The sequence below is a fragment of the Nannospalax galili genome, unplaced genomic scaffold (assembly GCF_000622305.1).
Source record: "Nannospalax galili isolate Female #2095 unplaced genomic scaffold, S.galili_v1.0 scaffold762, whole genome shotgun sequence".
In the NCBI taxonomy this organism is placed as follows: domain Eukaryota; kingdom Metazoa; phylum Chordata; class Mammalia; order Rodentia; family Spalacidae; genus Nannospalax; species Nannospalax galili.
This window is the reverse complement of record NW_008350126.1, coordinates 1,372,345-1,387,409: the sequence shown is the minus strand read 5'-3', so window position 1 is coordinate 1,387,409 and position 15,065 is coordinate 1,372,345. Positions and strand designations below refer to the sequence as shown.

Below are 15,065 nucleotides of genomic sequence, written 5' to 3'. Positions count from 1 at the left end.
TATTGAATAATATTCCCAGCCCTCTTATTACCTTTTGTTTTGAGACAAGGTCTCACTAAATTTCCCAAGCTGTCCTTAAAATTGCAATCCTCTTGCCTCAGCCTCTAGAGTGACTAGAGTTCAGGCTGTACAACTAGGTTCAGCTCTTGCTTTTCTTTGAAGACACCAGAGGCGTTCCTGCTGTGTCTTTGCAGTGTCTGTTCCCTTTACCTAAAATGCTCTTCTCACAGGTACCCACAATTGAATTCCACACCCCTGTCCTGCAGTGTTATTTTCCAGTGAAGCTTCGTGGCCCTGGCTCCCCTGTTTGAAAATGGTACCTGTAATATTCATGCTCTTGTCTGTGCCATTGTTTTCTTTTCCTTTAAGCATTTACTGCCTGCTGGTGTGATGAATAGTGTACTTGTTTCTTATGCCTTCTGTCTGTTGCTTATTTCTTCTGTTACTGGGTCATCCTGCTCTCAGCTCCAGTAGAGCAAGAGCTGTTCTCCTTTGGGCTGTGAAGAATCTGTCATGTAATCGGTGCCCAGCAAACCAACACTAAAGATGGGACTTCGGGACCTTTTAGGGAAAACATGGCTAGAAGACTCCTGTGAGGAATATGGTCTGCTAAAGGGAAGGAGCTGTCTTTGATTGGTCCGTTCCAGGACAGGAGGAAGTTATATCATGTTATCCTTGTCTGACTCAGGTTTTTGCCTTTTGAGAAAGAGTTGTGCTCTCTGTGTAGCTTGGACTGGTTTTAAACTCAAGATCCTCCTGCCTCAAGCTGCTACTTACAAGGATTATAGGTGTATACTACCACACCTGGAAAAAGCAGGTTGTTTGTGGGGGTTGTGGTTTTTGTTTTCTTTTTTATGGTTTTTGTTTGGTTGGTTCCTTGGGTTTGTTTTTTCAGTGCTGGGGATTGAAATGTTTAGTATTTATTTGATAACACTTAGGTACCTCTTGCCATGCCTAATTTATTAACTAACCTTACTGTAATTATATATGGATAGGCTAAAAACAGTATGTATAAGGTTCTGTACTATCTATGGTTTCCAGCAAAGGACGTGCATCGCCCTCAGATATGGGGTGGGGGCGGCTACTGTATTCTGTATGTCTTTATCCCTGGACTTAGCATGCATTAGAATATGATTTGTTCTAATTTGTAGTTTAGATTTGTTCCGTATCCTAACCTAGTCAAGCAGAGACCAACAGGGACACACCTGTCGTCCAACAAAGGCATGCCTTCTCGCTCATGGTAGTGAGCTAGAGGAGTCATGTGGGGTCTTGCCAAGCGGAGAAGAGAGGTCTGTCATAGCATGTGGAGGAGGGGAGAATTCAGGTGGGGTTTAATGATACAGTGTTCTGATGGGCTCAAAGCATGACTGGGGCTAGAAGTTTGGACTAGGTAGCGGACCAATACCCCTGTTTCCTTGGAAACTATAAAGTTAAGGTAGACTTGGAATACTAAGTCCAAAACTGTCCTAATGTGAAGCTCTGCACCTGCGCTGGAAACTCAGTACCCTTCTGTCGAGGTGTGATTTCAGGCAGCAAAGCTTCCGACCATCTGTGATTGTGGAGAACAAGGTTTCTGCGATAGGAACCCGTGTCACTCTGACAAGGAGCTGTTGTGACACTTTATTAGCTGCATCATAACCTGGGAGAAAAGTGGTTTCCTATTAACTTTGCAGCTGCCTTTATCTGCGTCTGTTATCCCAGCCTGTTTTATCAATAGCTGGGCTGAATTTTACTTTCTTGCTTTCACTGCTCAACCATTTCACATACACAATGCTTCATATGTGGGTGCATAACTAGTATGTTCAGTTTTGATCCATGGTCAGTGATAGATGTTCTTTGAATATTTTGCTAAAGTAAAAATTACAAGGTTGCCTAGCCTTTGCAATTATTTTATATGATATATATAGAAGCTTTCTGCAAGGAAATGTCTGAAAATGATAATTATTACAGAGCAGCTAGATTGTGAAAAATTTTGTTATTTTGTATGGTAAGCTTAGCGTTTTAATGTACCTGAGGACTTGTGAAACTAATAAAATAACGCAATGAAAAGTGAGCTGGAAAAAGAAAGCTGTGGTTAGAGCTGGTCTTAGAAATGGAGAGAGAGTAGATGCAAAAGTTAACTTGAAGTCTCGGTAGCATTAGATACTGTGACCTGCAAACACCTGAGACTTCATCTAAGAAAATCACCAGCCATAAGGGAAGAGGTCTGAGACAGGGATATGGAAACTGAGAACTAAAACAGCATACGGATTAAAGGGATTACATGTCCAAATGAAGATTTATTGCTTCTGTGGAGGATTTTATTTGAACAAATGCAAAAAGTACATCACAGAAGAGAGTGGCAGAAAGGTTGTAAGAACCAATGGGCTGGAGGACTGCTGGGAAATGGTGTCTGCTGGACATGGCAGAGATGTTGCACCCCTGTACTCTTTAACAGTATGGTTGCCTACACAGGACTATACCAGTCAACATTCTAGCTTGGCAAGAGAAGGCTCACCAGGCCCCTCTAGGCAGTCAGGAGCTGCTGAGGGAGGGAGAGTTAGCTTTCTTCAGAGACAAGCTGCTTCATAGGTTCCCCATGCCCGAGTGGTTGACCCTACACCCATGTACATACAGGGAACACTAATTGGACTCAGTAGCTCAATTATATAGATATAGATAATTATATAGATATATATAATTATATAGATATAGATATACATATAAAACAATAATTACAAAAGGACACAAATTTGAGGGGGGGTTGGGGAGTGGGGCAGGAAGGATGGATATGATGAAATACATTGAATGGAATTCTCAAAGGCAAAATATAAATAAATAAAAAAGATAACATCAAATTATTTTATATGATATATATAGAAGCTTTCTGCAAGGAAATGTCTGAAAATGATAATTATTACAGAGCAGCTAGATTGTGAAAAATTGTGTTTCTTTGTTATTTTGTATGGTACGCTTAGCATTTTCAGAGCACTGTAATAAGCATGCATTACAACACTACAGTGTATTTCTAAAATAAGCAGTATTTTAGAAATAAATTAGTAGGTACTGGAAGAAAGTGATGGTCATGAAGCAGGAGGGCACTACAGCACATGGAGGCTGAAGGCTGATGTTGGGTATCTCCCCAAGTTGTTCTCCATCTTACTTTGGAAACAATACCTCTTATTGAACCTGGAGTTTCCTGATTTGGCTAGGCTGACTGGCCAGCGAGCTCTTGGGATCTGAACTTGTGCCATTACGCTTGTGTGGCAGGCAGTTTACCAACTGAGCCATCTCTCCAACCCTTGTTACTTTAAAACTGCATCTTATCACCCTTACCTGAGTATCCAGCCACTCTTGCCAGCCAACTAGTCCAGCCTTGGAGCCTTGGAAGACAAAAGAAAAATGAGGAGGAACCCAATAGAGGGATGCTTTCAGAAGCCCTTGTCAATAAAGTCCAGTGGACTCTCATATGAACATTTGAAAATTGCCCTGTTCTGACTTTTTTCTAGTTCCCCGTCTAGAACTTGTAATGCTAATTACTCTTGCCTTTACTTCTTCACGTCTCAAGGGCTTTCTTTTCCCCTTAGAGATAAGAGTTATGTAATTTGGGAGTCTTTTAGATAGACCTACTGAAGGGGTACTCCAATTGCCTCCCCTGCATCCCTGTTCAGCATGGAAGAAGCCAGAGCAGTCTGCATCCCTATCCCCCTATTAGCAATTTGGGTAATAACATTTTATCTTGGGTGCAAGAAATGGAGAGGTTGTGGTTTAATAGTGATGTGTTTGTGTGTCAAGTTGACAAGGGGTCAATTGTTCTAGATAGGTTTAGTTGTCAACTTGACTTACCTAGGTAGAGGGAGCCTCAATTAGGGAATTGCTTCCTTTGGATTGGACTGTGGCCATGTCTGTGGGGGTATTTTCTTGATTTTTGAGTGATATGGGAGGGCCAGGCCACTGTGGGTGGTGCCACCCCTGTGTAGGTGGTCCTGTGTTTGTATAAGAAAACAGGCTGAGCATGGGCCATGGGAGCAAGTAAACGGTGTTCCTCCATGATCTGTGCTTCAGCTCCTGCCTCCAGCTTCCTGCCCTGAGTTTGCCTTGGCTTCCCTTGATGATGGACTGTGCTTGTAAGCCAAATAAACTCTTTCTTCCCCCAAAAAACAAAGCAAAAAAAAAAAAAACAAAACAAAAGCTGTATCTTATCTAGAATATTTTTATCTTTCCAATAAAAAAGGAATCATGAAATACTATGCATTTATAAAGAGAAAGAGGTAGCAAATTGTTGAAATTTGGTTAAGACACTTGAGGTTTATGAGTTTGCTTTGGTTTAAGAGCGTGTCCAACCTGCAGCCTGTGTGCTGCAAGGTAGCTGTGAATGTGGCACAACCCAAAATCATAAACTTCCTTAAATGTGAGATTGTTTTGTGATTTTTTAAAATGTATTTATTATTGTGTATGTGCATCAAGGGAGCATACATGTGGAGGTCAGAGTTTTGTGGAGGTGGCTCCCACCTTCCACCTTTCATGTGAGTTCCGGGGATAGGACACAGGTCACCAGGCTTTCATGGCAAGTTTTTACCCATTGAGCCATCTTTTCTTTCAGGTTAAGTGTGACTGCAAAGTTTCGAAGCGTGTGGTGACGGTGTGACCTCACTTGACTTGTTTCTGCCTTTCCAGAATCCAGGACGATGTCTGGGGAGCTACCACTCAATATTAACATCAAGGAGCCTCGATGGGATCAAAGCACTTTTGTTGGCCGAGCCAATCACTTCTTCACTGTGACGGATCCCAGGAACATTCTATTAACAAATGAACAACTAGAGAGTGCAAGAAAAATAGTGCATGATTACAGGTAATGCTGGTATTGTGTTTTCTGGCTTCGTGTATAATGGATCATCATCTTACTCTGTTGTTTTTAAACTACTTCATGATTTTGCAGCAGTTTTTGCAGTAAGCTACTGCTTACCTAATAATAATAATAAAAAAGAGTCATAAAGAAGATCCGTTGGATCCCCTAGTGCTGACCCTTACCACAGATACTCCAGGACTCATTGTCATTGAAGATGACCTAGCTGTGAGGTCCCTTTCCCCAGCATCCTGCCTCCTTTTCTCTAATACAGCTGCCTCATGCATCTCCTTCGCATCATTTAAAAAACTGGCTGCTGGTAACTAGGGGTAGGGCCATTTCTTCTGAGATACAGCCCCAATGAATCAAAGTGTATAGGTAAGTACTCAGATGGGAGGGACTGTAGATTTAGGACACAGTCTATCAGATGAGAGAGCCACACATAAGATAAGAGGCTGCCACCTATGAGGGACAGTCATTCCTCCCTGTAATTCTCCAGCATTGGAATTAACCAGGGATAGATAGAAAACACAGGAGAAAGCAATCTTAACCTGTCCTGAACATGAACAGACTTTCTTCTTGCTACTATTCCCTAAATAATACACTAAAACTATATGTGGCATTCCTGTTTGATTAGGTTACAGGTAATCTCAAGATGCTTGGAAGCAGATGAGCGAATCTGGGCATAGTAGTGCTCATCTGGAATCCCAGCTCCACAGGAGGCTGAGGCAGGGGGATCACTTGAGCCAGTGAGTTTGAGACAAGCCTGACCAACACAGCAAGACCTCATCTGGGAAAAATAAATGAATAAGGCGTGTGTGGGGTTCAGTACAAGTAAGCTCATGTCATGCAACTTACAGAAAAGACTTTAGCAGCCTCAGAATTTGGGTGCTCAGACACAGCTAATTCAGCAGCAGGTGCTTTTACTATATAAGACTGGATAAGAAATACTGTCAGTATTACATACCTCAAAGAGTTTCAGTCACATATTTATTTTTTTATAATCCTATTAAAAATATAAAAATCATGTGACCAACTGGGCATACAGGACACGGGCAGTAATTCACTGGCTTCTGTTCTCAGGAGGTCATTCCAAAGCGTAGAATTAGACAGTCAGGAGAGTTATACCTAAACACGCAGAAGAACACATCTCAGGCAGTTTACTGTTAGCTAGGCAGTTAGAGCAGAGCCCGTGCCGATCTATAAACAGTAAGTCTAGGCAAGTTTTACAGTGTGCCAAGAGAGGGAGGGCTGCAGGGAGGAAGGAAGGGTAGGTAGGTCACAGAACCTTATGGAAAAGTACTAAAAATGAGGTGAAGGAAGACCCCACCTAAGTACATTTTCAGGAATTCAGGAAAGTAAATATTCTTTGTGAATTTGGAGCAAAAGACAAAAGAAGGACATGTTGACCACTCTGAGCTGAAAACAATGATGTAATTGTGATGGTTAATCTTGATGGTCAACTTGACACTCCTGGGAGAAAAGAACCTGAACTGAAAAATTACCTCCATCAGATTGGCCTCTGGGCAGCAGGGCGTTCTCAGTCCATCCCACTGTGAGCGGTACCATCCCTAGGCAGGTGGGCCTAGGCAGCATTAGAAAGTCAGCTGAGCAAGCCAAGAGAAGCAAGCCAGTAAGTAGCATTCCTCCACGGTCCCTGCTTCAGATCCTGCCTCCAGGTTCCTGCCTTGCGTCCCTGCCTTGGTTTTCCTCAATGATGGACTATAACCTGTAAGCTGAAATAAGCCACTTCCTCCCCAAGTTGGTTTTGGTCAGTGTTTTCTCACAGCAACAGAGAAGCAAAGTAGAACAGTAATCAGGTCAGGAACTTTAAATTTTTAGAAAAATTAAAATCTTCACTGGAAACAGTGTCAGAGAACCAACAACAGAAAAAGTAGCATTGGAACCATAGAAAATAAACTAGATGGACTTTGCAAGGACAGATGCCGGAGGTCAACAAACTTTCTAAAAGGGCCAGAGGGCAAATATTTTTATACATTGAGATAAATCTCTGTGGGATATTCTAACATTGTAAAATCATTCTTGGCTCGAAGGTCAGCCTGTGGACTGTGGCTCACAGTTCCCTGGCATGTATGAAAGAGTAAGGAATGAAGAAGAGGGTGCATTCCTTTGTGTGGCTATGACCAAAATACAGAAATGTATTGTGACAGAAATAACTCGAGAGCAGCTATACTGTACTCAACTGTTTCCGAGGGGCATTGCAGGGAAGGCCTGGAGGAAAGCTCATGGCAGGGTGGAATAAAAGGAGAGAAAGGATGGAGGAGGTCAGCTCTCAGCTCTTTCCTCATTTGGTCCAGCTGGGTCCCCAGCCCAAGGATGGTGTCATCCACATTCAGGATGTGCCCCACCCCCACCCCCCAAAACACACACCCAGTTAACCCTCTATAAAAATATCCTTTAAGGCGCACCAGGAAGTGTGTTTTACTAATCTCTAGGTGATTCTAAATGCATTCAAATTGACAGTGATTATATAAGGGGACCACAGTGGAGAGTGACTATAAAATTACTTGGTGTTTTCACAGAAAATACCATTCAATGTGTATGCTGGATAGCTTCAGTTGTCAGCTTGACAGATGGAGAAAACCTCACCTGAGGAATTGCCTCCATTGGATTGGCCTATGGCCATGTCTGTGGGACATTTTCTTGATTGTTAAGTGATGTGAGAAGGCCCAGCCCACTGTGGGTGTTGCCACCCATGGGCAGGTGGTCCTGTGTTGTGTAAGAAAGCAGGCTGATTAAACTCACACTTAGGGACATTTGAGTACACAAACTTGACTCAATAGGCCATAACATATATGACAAAATACATGAAGTCCTGTGGGTGGCCTATGGGGGTACAGATAGATAGAGAAGTGGGGCTAAATATGATTAAGATCCACAAAAATTCAATTAAAAAAAAAAAAAATATATATAGAGAGAGAGAGAGAGAGAGAGAGAGAGAGAGAGAAAGCTGAGCACAGGCCAGAGAGCAAGCCAATAAGCAGAATACCTGCATGGTCTATGTGCCAGGTTCCTGCCTTGGCTTCCCTTGATGATGTACTCTGAGCCTTAAGCCAAATAAACCATTTCCTCCCCAAGCTGGTTTAAGCAAACTAGGACAATGTGTAACAGGAAGGTTTTCCTGACACAAGGAAACACATCCACAAACTAAAGAGATGTGCTCTTTCAAGAGACCCAATATGGAAAAAATTTTAAATCTTTTATGTTGCCTCTAAACAAACTTATTTTTAAAAAATATTTTATTGGTATGTATTCATGGCACTGGGTTTCATGTTCCATGTATGGATATAATGTTCATTAAGCATTTCCCCCTGTGACCTCCTGACTGTTTCTTACCCCACCTCTCCTGTTAGTCCCTTTTACCTGTAAGTAAGAATTTTGAAACTCATCAGCATCCATAAACAGAGTAAAATGTTCTTAGGAAAGAGCAAATGTTGGGAAAATCTGTCTGTGGTCTGCACGTTGGGCATTGGGAGACAGTGGACCAGCATGTGTGGTCTCCAGCCACGTGCTGGGCATTTATGCCAGATTGTCTCTATTTGAAAAAGCAACAAAACTATGCAAAAGCTTCAGATTCAAGCTCCTGTGGACTCTTCTGTGGTAGACAGAGATGAGTTTGAAAAGAAAAGAAGCAGAAATTGCTATAATGGAAATCAAAGTACAATTCAGAGTAAATGGATCAGAAAATTTTGATGCTGAAAACAGGCTGTAAAAAGTACAGAGAAAACTTAAGACTCAGTGATAGTGCAAAAATCCTGACAGACCAATCACATCAGAGTTTTTAAATACTTTCTCTTTATTGAAAAAGAAGAATCAAAGGTAGAATTTACAAAGTAAAATAAAAATGATAAAATTAATAGGCTAAAATTGTGCTTCCATGGAAAATGTATGTCCTTAATTAAATAATTAAGTCCAACAATGAATGCACTGAGCATTGTTTCAGAAATTAGCATAGAACTGGGGGAAATGGACAGCAGACCCCAATCTTAGCTGAAGAAATATTGACAACTGATTACTGCTGGGTGAGGAAGAGCTGATCTTCCTAGAGTGAGAGACTCTAGATAGACTGAATAGACCTCAGTAGATCAACTTGCACTACATCTGGGGACACTAACTTGACACAATAGGCCTTAACACAAATGACAGAATGTATGAATTCCAGTGGGGGGACTATGGGAGGGAGCCAGTGGGGAAGAGGGTATAAAGATGATTAAGATTGATTGAGATGTTCTGTATGAAATACATAAAAATTCAATCAAAAAATTTAAAAGAAAAATTAGAGCGCAGAGCAGAAGAGAAAGCAGGCTCTGGGCGGCACTCACTGTGCACCGAGAACACATGAAGCTTTTTCTGTTTAGTGCTTTAACCCTGACAGCAGTCCATCAAGGTGTAAGTTGTCCCTGTTTTTCAGATAGAGAAACTAGGCTATAAATTTGACCTTGGGCTGGGGATGTGGCTCAGTGGTAGAGCACTTGCCTAGCATGCAGAAGGCTTTGGGTTTGATCCCCACCTCGAGCTGTGCTGCCAGTGTGAGGACAGATATTGGAACTGAGAAGCTCTGACTGCAAAGTACGAGCTAACCACCACCCACACTGATCTGGAGGAAAATGCGAAGAGCTTCATTTTAACAACCAGAAGTTAATTTTCCTAGGATTCAAAAAAAAATTAATAAATAAATAAAGAAGAACTGATTTCTCAATCAACCCAGTAAGGAATATAAAATATATACAACTCAAAATATACCCCTCAAAATGGAGTAAGGAAGTTAGCTAGAAGAGAAATAAAATGTAAAATATAAAGCCTATTATATAGTACTTTTTGCTGAAATTTTTGAAAATCTTAGTGAATATAGATGTATGAATTTTGAGACAGGATCTCCAGGTGGCCCAGGACTCTATGTGGATCAGGCTAACTTAACCACAGAAAATCTTCAAGGCCAAATAACTACAGGTAACATAAAATAGAAATTGTCCCCCTGTGGGAAGAAATACCAATTCTACTACAAGCTTCTCAGAAAATTAAGGGGAAGATTTCTTTATCCATTTTATGAGGCCACAAATACTCTAATTGCAAAACCAGATGAAAGGATTATAAGAAAAATTGTGAAATGATGTCCCTCATGAACATAGACATAAAAATCCTTAAGAACACCCAAAAGGCTAAAGCTAGTCATATATAAGAAGGGTAACACCCAGAGAAGGTAGAATTCAAATGATATTTGTTGTAAGACTGAGATTGCTCCACATAGACATGTTACCATGTTAGCTGACTGGATTATTTACTTGTCTCATTGCTGTGACAAAATGTTAACAAAGGCAGCTTCAGGGAAGGAAGGGCCTGAGGGTGCAGCCCATCTTGGCGGGAGAGGTGGCAGGAAGTGAGGCAGCTGGTCATATTATATCCGCAGTCAGGAAGCAGAGAGCAAAGACTGCTGGTGCTCAGCCTGCTTTCTTTTTTATGTAGTCCAGGACCCGGGTCCATGGGAGGTCCTGCCCACATTCAGGGTGGGTACTAGGTCAAGTTGACATTGTTTTCTGTCACACTAACTGAAATACAGAAAACCATATGATCCTATCAATAGATGCAAAGAAAGCTTACAAAATCCAACATCTCTTTATTATAAGACTCAAAAAGGTAGGAGTGGAAAGAGAAAGAAAGTCTATAACCCCTTGCTGTTAGCATCCAATGTAATGATGGTGACAGGAGCACTTCCCCCTTACTCTGCATTGTGATGGAGTTTTGGAGGGATTGCTGCTGTCGTTAGGTTGTTTAGTTTTGCTGGTACTGAGGTTTAAACATAGGATGTCACACATGCTGGGCAAGTTCTCTACCACTGAACTGTGCCCCTGAGCTCTTGATTTCATTTAAGACGGTTTTACTAATAATACCCAGGCTGGCCTTGAACATGCTTCATAGCACAGGCAGACTTGAACTTGCTATATTTCTGCCTCAGTCTCCGAAGTAGCAAAGATTGCAGGCCCATGTCACTAGACTTAACTAGAAAACTTTGAAAATTAAAGCAAAGGGAGGGGGTAGTGAGGGACAGGGAGGGGGGAGGGAGGAAGGAGGAAAACTCTTTATTCATGGAATATGTGATCATCTATATAGAAAATATCTACAGAATAAAAGAGAGTAACTGAGGAAGTGAGCTTAGCAAGGTCACAACATATAAGGTCAATTCGAAGTCAGTTTTATTTCTAGCTAATTGAATTAACTGTGACTAGGAAGTTTTCAAGGAGAACACAGTTTCAGTAGGAACAATAACAACAACAAAAAGATCCCAAAAGTTTGGAGATTTACTTTGACAAAGTATATAAAATGCCAAAACTCCAAAATACACACAGAGATTGTGAGGAGAAATCAGAACTGATTTGTTTGTTAGATGGAAATTTGTTTGTTGTAGTTCTGTGTTCATTTGGTTGGAATATTGTTCAAATGCCATTTCTTTCCAAATTCATACATGCATTCATATAGTCACCAGAATACTATAGACTTTTTATAGAAACTGGTAAGCTGGTTTCAAATTATTTTCATCAAAATGTAGGAGGCTTAGTTTATTGAAAACAATTCTGACAAAGAACACAAAGTTCAGAAATTTGCCTCACCTAATTTTAAGACTTGGCTAGTACAGATAGTTCAGCACTGGAGAAGCACACATATACCTGTTGTGTTTGATGGATTGTTCTAGAAAAGTTGGGTAGTCATAAAAAAAAGTGAAATATTGAGCCTTACTTTATACCTAAGCCAAGTTTAGCTCAAAATGGATGAGAGACATAAATAAACAAGCTAATGTTCTGAAACTTCTGGAAGAAAGGAGGAGGAAAACATGACTTTGGGATAGGCAAAGATCTCACAGTTAAGACTTAAGTGTTAATTATAAAAACATTGACACATTAAACTTCCTCAAAAATGAAAAGACTTTTCCCAACTGAAGACAGTTTGGAAAACAAATATTCACAGACTGAAAGAAAATGTTTGTAAAGAAAAGGTTTGTATCCAGAAGAAAGATAGGTAAGTTAATATATATAACTCATACATTTAAAATACTTGTATTCAATAAGACAATACAATTGTTATAAATGACTAAAAGATTTAAGCAGTTGACAAATTATAGGACTAGCAGGTCGGCATATAAAAATGTCAACATTTCTTGCTAGAGAATATGAAATAAAGCCATGGGGCCATGCTACTACTCCCCTGCTGGGACAGCCTTCACCATTGATACAGAGTGATAGCTCAGGAAAGCTGCTCAGTATTCGCTACTAATTCAGGCAGCAGCAAAGATGCCCATGAAAAGCACTTTGTAAAGTGGAAGAAACTAGACATCAACACTCACCTCTGTGGGATTCTGTTTATGTAAGATTCTTAACAAGGCAACCCTTTGGTGCTAGAAAGCAGAGCAGTGGTCTTCAGGAGTGAGGTGGCTCTGGAGACCCTTGGAAGATGGAAATCTTCTGTACCATACTTGAGGGTGCTACATCACAGTGTGCGTTTTCCAATATTCATTGTATTGTACATGTACTTATTAAGGTGTGTGGCTTTTTTGTATTTAAGTACAAACTTTAGTTAAGGTGATGTACTTAAAACTTATGAAAGCATGTCTGATCTCAGCAGACCTCCAGAGAGTGCCAAGTTCAGGCCTCCCTTGGGCCTCCCTCAGGCAGAGGGCCTGGGAATGCAGGGGACTGGCTGAGAGCCCCCTTGGATCCTGCCTCCACATGGTGGTGAGCCTCCCCTATTTGTGCCATACCCATCCCCCTACCTGGGATTTTGTGAGGCCCCTCCCAAGGCCCCAGGGCAAATCTGGCTTTGGTAGGCTAAGGGTGAGATCCTAGCAGACAGCCTGAGAGGATGGGTTCAGACCTCTACTAGTGTAGGGGCTCTGATCTCAGCAGACCTCCAGAGAGTGCCCAGTTCAGGCCTCCCTTGGGCCTCCCTCAGGCAGAGAGCCTGAGAACACAGGGGACTGCCTGAGAGCCCCCAGATTGAAGGAAGCCTGAATGTACCTGACTGGAACCTGAATTGGGCTTCTGTGGGTACTCTTGAATAGCTGATCTGAAGCCATCAGTTTCCTCCAAATTAAACCCTGTACCTACCAGCTTTACATAACCAATAAAGAAAGGATCTAGGCACCCTGATAATGCAAACAGAAGCATACTTCAACTTAATTCTCATATCAGAATCATAAACAACAAAAGAAATTCATATGTCAAAGTCATGAAAATAATGAAATGGAAAGCCAAAACACTATGTCCCAACCAAACTCCACCAATCCTGTAGAAGAGTCCTACAAGGAAAACCCCCTACAGATAACCCAGAACACTGAATTTAAAAGAACAATCATAAATGTGATCAAGGAATTCAACTAACTTAAACAACACATGAACAAACAAATCAAAGAACCAAAAGAAGTTAGGGATAAACTTCTGAATGAATTCACAAAAGATATAGAAACATTGAAGAAAACTCAGGCAGGAAGATGGAATTGAAAAACTAAATAAGTCAATTTGAAATGATGGGAGAAAGCCTCACAAGTAGATTGAATGAAATGGAAAACAAAATATCAACACTGGCGGATAAAGTTGAAAAATTGGACCACTCAAGCAAAGATTATGGAAAATGAAAAAAAACCAGGAATGGAATATGCAAGAGATGTGAGACACCATGAAAAGACCAAATCTACGGATCATAGAAGAATAGAGGAAGGAGAAGAATTTCAGGTTAGTGGTGTTGACCAGATCTGAAACAGGATCATAGAAGAGAATTTCCCAAAATTAAGGAAAGACATCCCCATACAAATACAGGAAGCACATAAAACACCAAATAGACAGGACCAGAAAAGAAACCCCCCATGACACATCATAGTGAAAACACTAAATGAACAGAACAAAGAGAGAATACTGAAAGCAGCAAAAAAATCCAAGTCACATACAAAGGAAAAACCATCAGAATTACAGCTGACTTATCAAGGAAAACTATGAAAGCCAGAAGAACCTGGAGCAAGATATTTCCAGTTCTATATGACAATAGATGCCAGCCCAGAATAATTTAACCAGCAAAAATGTCTATTATAGTTGAGGGGGAAAGAAAAATCTTCCATGACACGAATAGCCTGAAAGAATACATGTCCCCAAAACCAGCCCTTCAAAGAATACTTGAAGCAATACAGAGAGCAGAGAGAGAAACAACTATAATCCAGGGGCAACAAAAGAAAATAAATAAAGGTATAATCTAGGAAACACAAAACAGGAGAACAAAAACAACAATCAAATTGATGGCAACCAATACACATCTTTCAATAATAACCTTAAATATCAATGGACTGAACTCCCCAGTCAAAAGACACAGGCTAAGTTAATGGATTAAGAAACAAAATCCATCTCTTTGCTGTCTATAAGAAACTCTACTCACCTTCAAAGACAGGCACTACCTTAAGGTAAAAGGATAGAAAAGAATATTCCAAGCAAATGGCACTAAGAAACAAGCAGTGGTTGCAATTCTATTATCCAACAAAATAGACTTCAAACTAAAACTAATCAGAAGAGATAAGGAGGGTCACTTCATTCTGATCAAAAGAACAATTAACAAAGAAGATATTACAATCCTTAACATACATGCACCAAATTCTGGTGTACACAACTTCATAAAAACAACACTTGAAGGACTTTAAGACACAGATTAGCCCAAACTCACTAATAATAGGGGACTTCAGTACCCCGATTTCTCCATTAGACAGGTCAACTGGACAAAGAATAAACAGAGAGACATCTGAATTAAATGATACCATACATCAAATGGACCTAACAGACACCTTTCGAATATTCCACCCAAGCACCAAAAAATACACTTTCTACTCAGCACTCCATGGAACTTTTTCAAAAATTGACCACATACTGGGCCACAAAACAACCCTCAACAAATACAAAAAAATTGAAATAATTCCATGCATTTTATTGGACCACAATGCAATAAAGCTCAAAATCAATGCTGGACAAAGCCCAAGGCACTACACAAACTCATGACGATTGAACAACAAACTCCTAAACAATGAGTGGGAGAAAGGAGAAATTAAAAAAGAAATAAAAGAATTCCTGGAATTCAAAAAAAAGACAATACAACACAACCTCTGGGACACATTAAAAGCAGTCCTAAGAGGGAAGTTTATAGCTCTAAGTGCCTACATTAAAAAATGTAGGGCTCTTTCTAAGCCCAAATAATT

The 15,065-nt window shown here is 40.5% G+C and overlaps 1 protein-coding gene across 2 annotated transcripts in view; it reads left to right on the top strand.

Annotated features, from left to right (window-relative positions):
• Sfxn1 (sideroflexin 1) overlaps positions 1-15,065 on the top strand; it is a 53,560-nt gene that overhangs the window by 9,314 nt on the left and 29,181 nt on the right. For both annotated transcript variants that reach the window (XM_008847343.3, XM_029570514.1), the window contains exon 2: positions 4,657-4,831. In XM_008847343.3, the coding sequence (XP_008845565.1) occupies positions 4,668-4,831 (164 nt within the window). In that variant the 5' untranslated portion in view covers positions 4,657-4,667. The remainder of the gene's footprint in view (positions 1-4,656; positions 4,832-15,065) is intronic.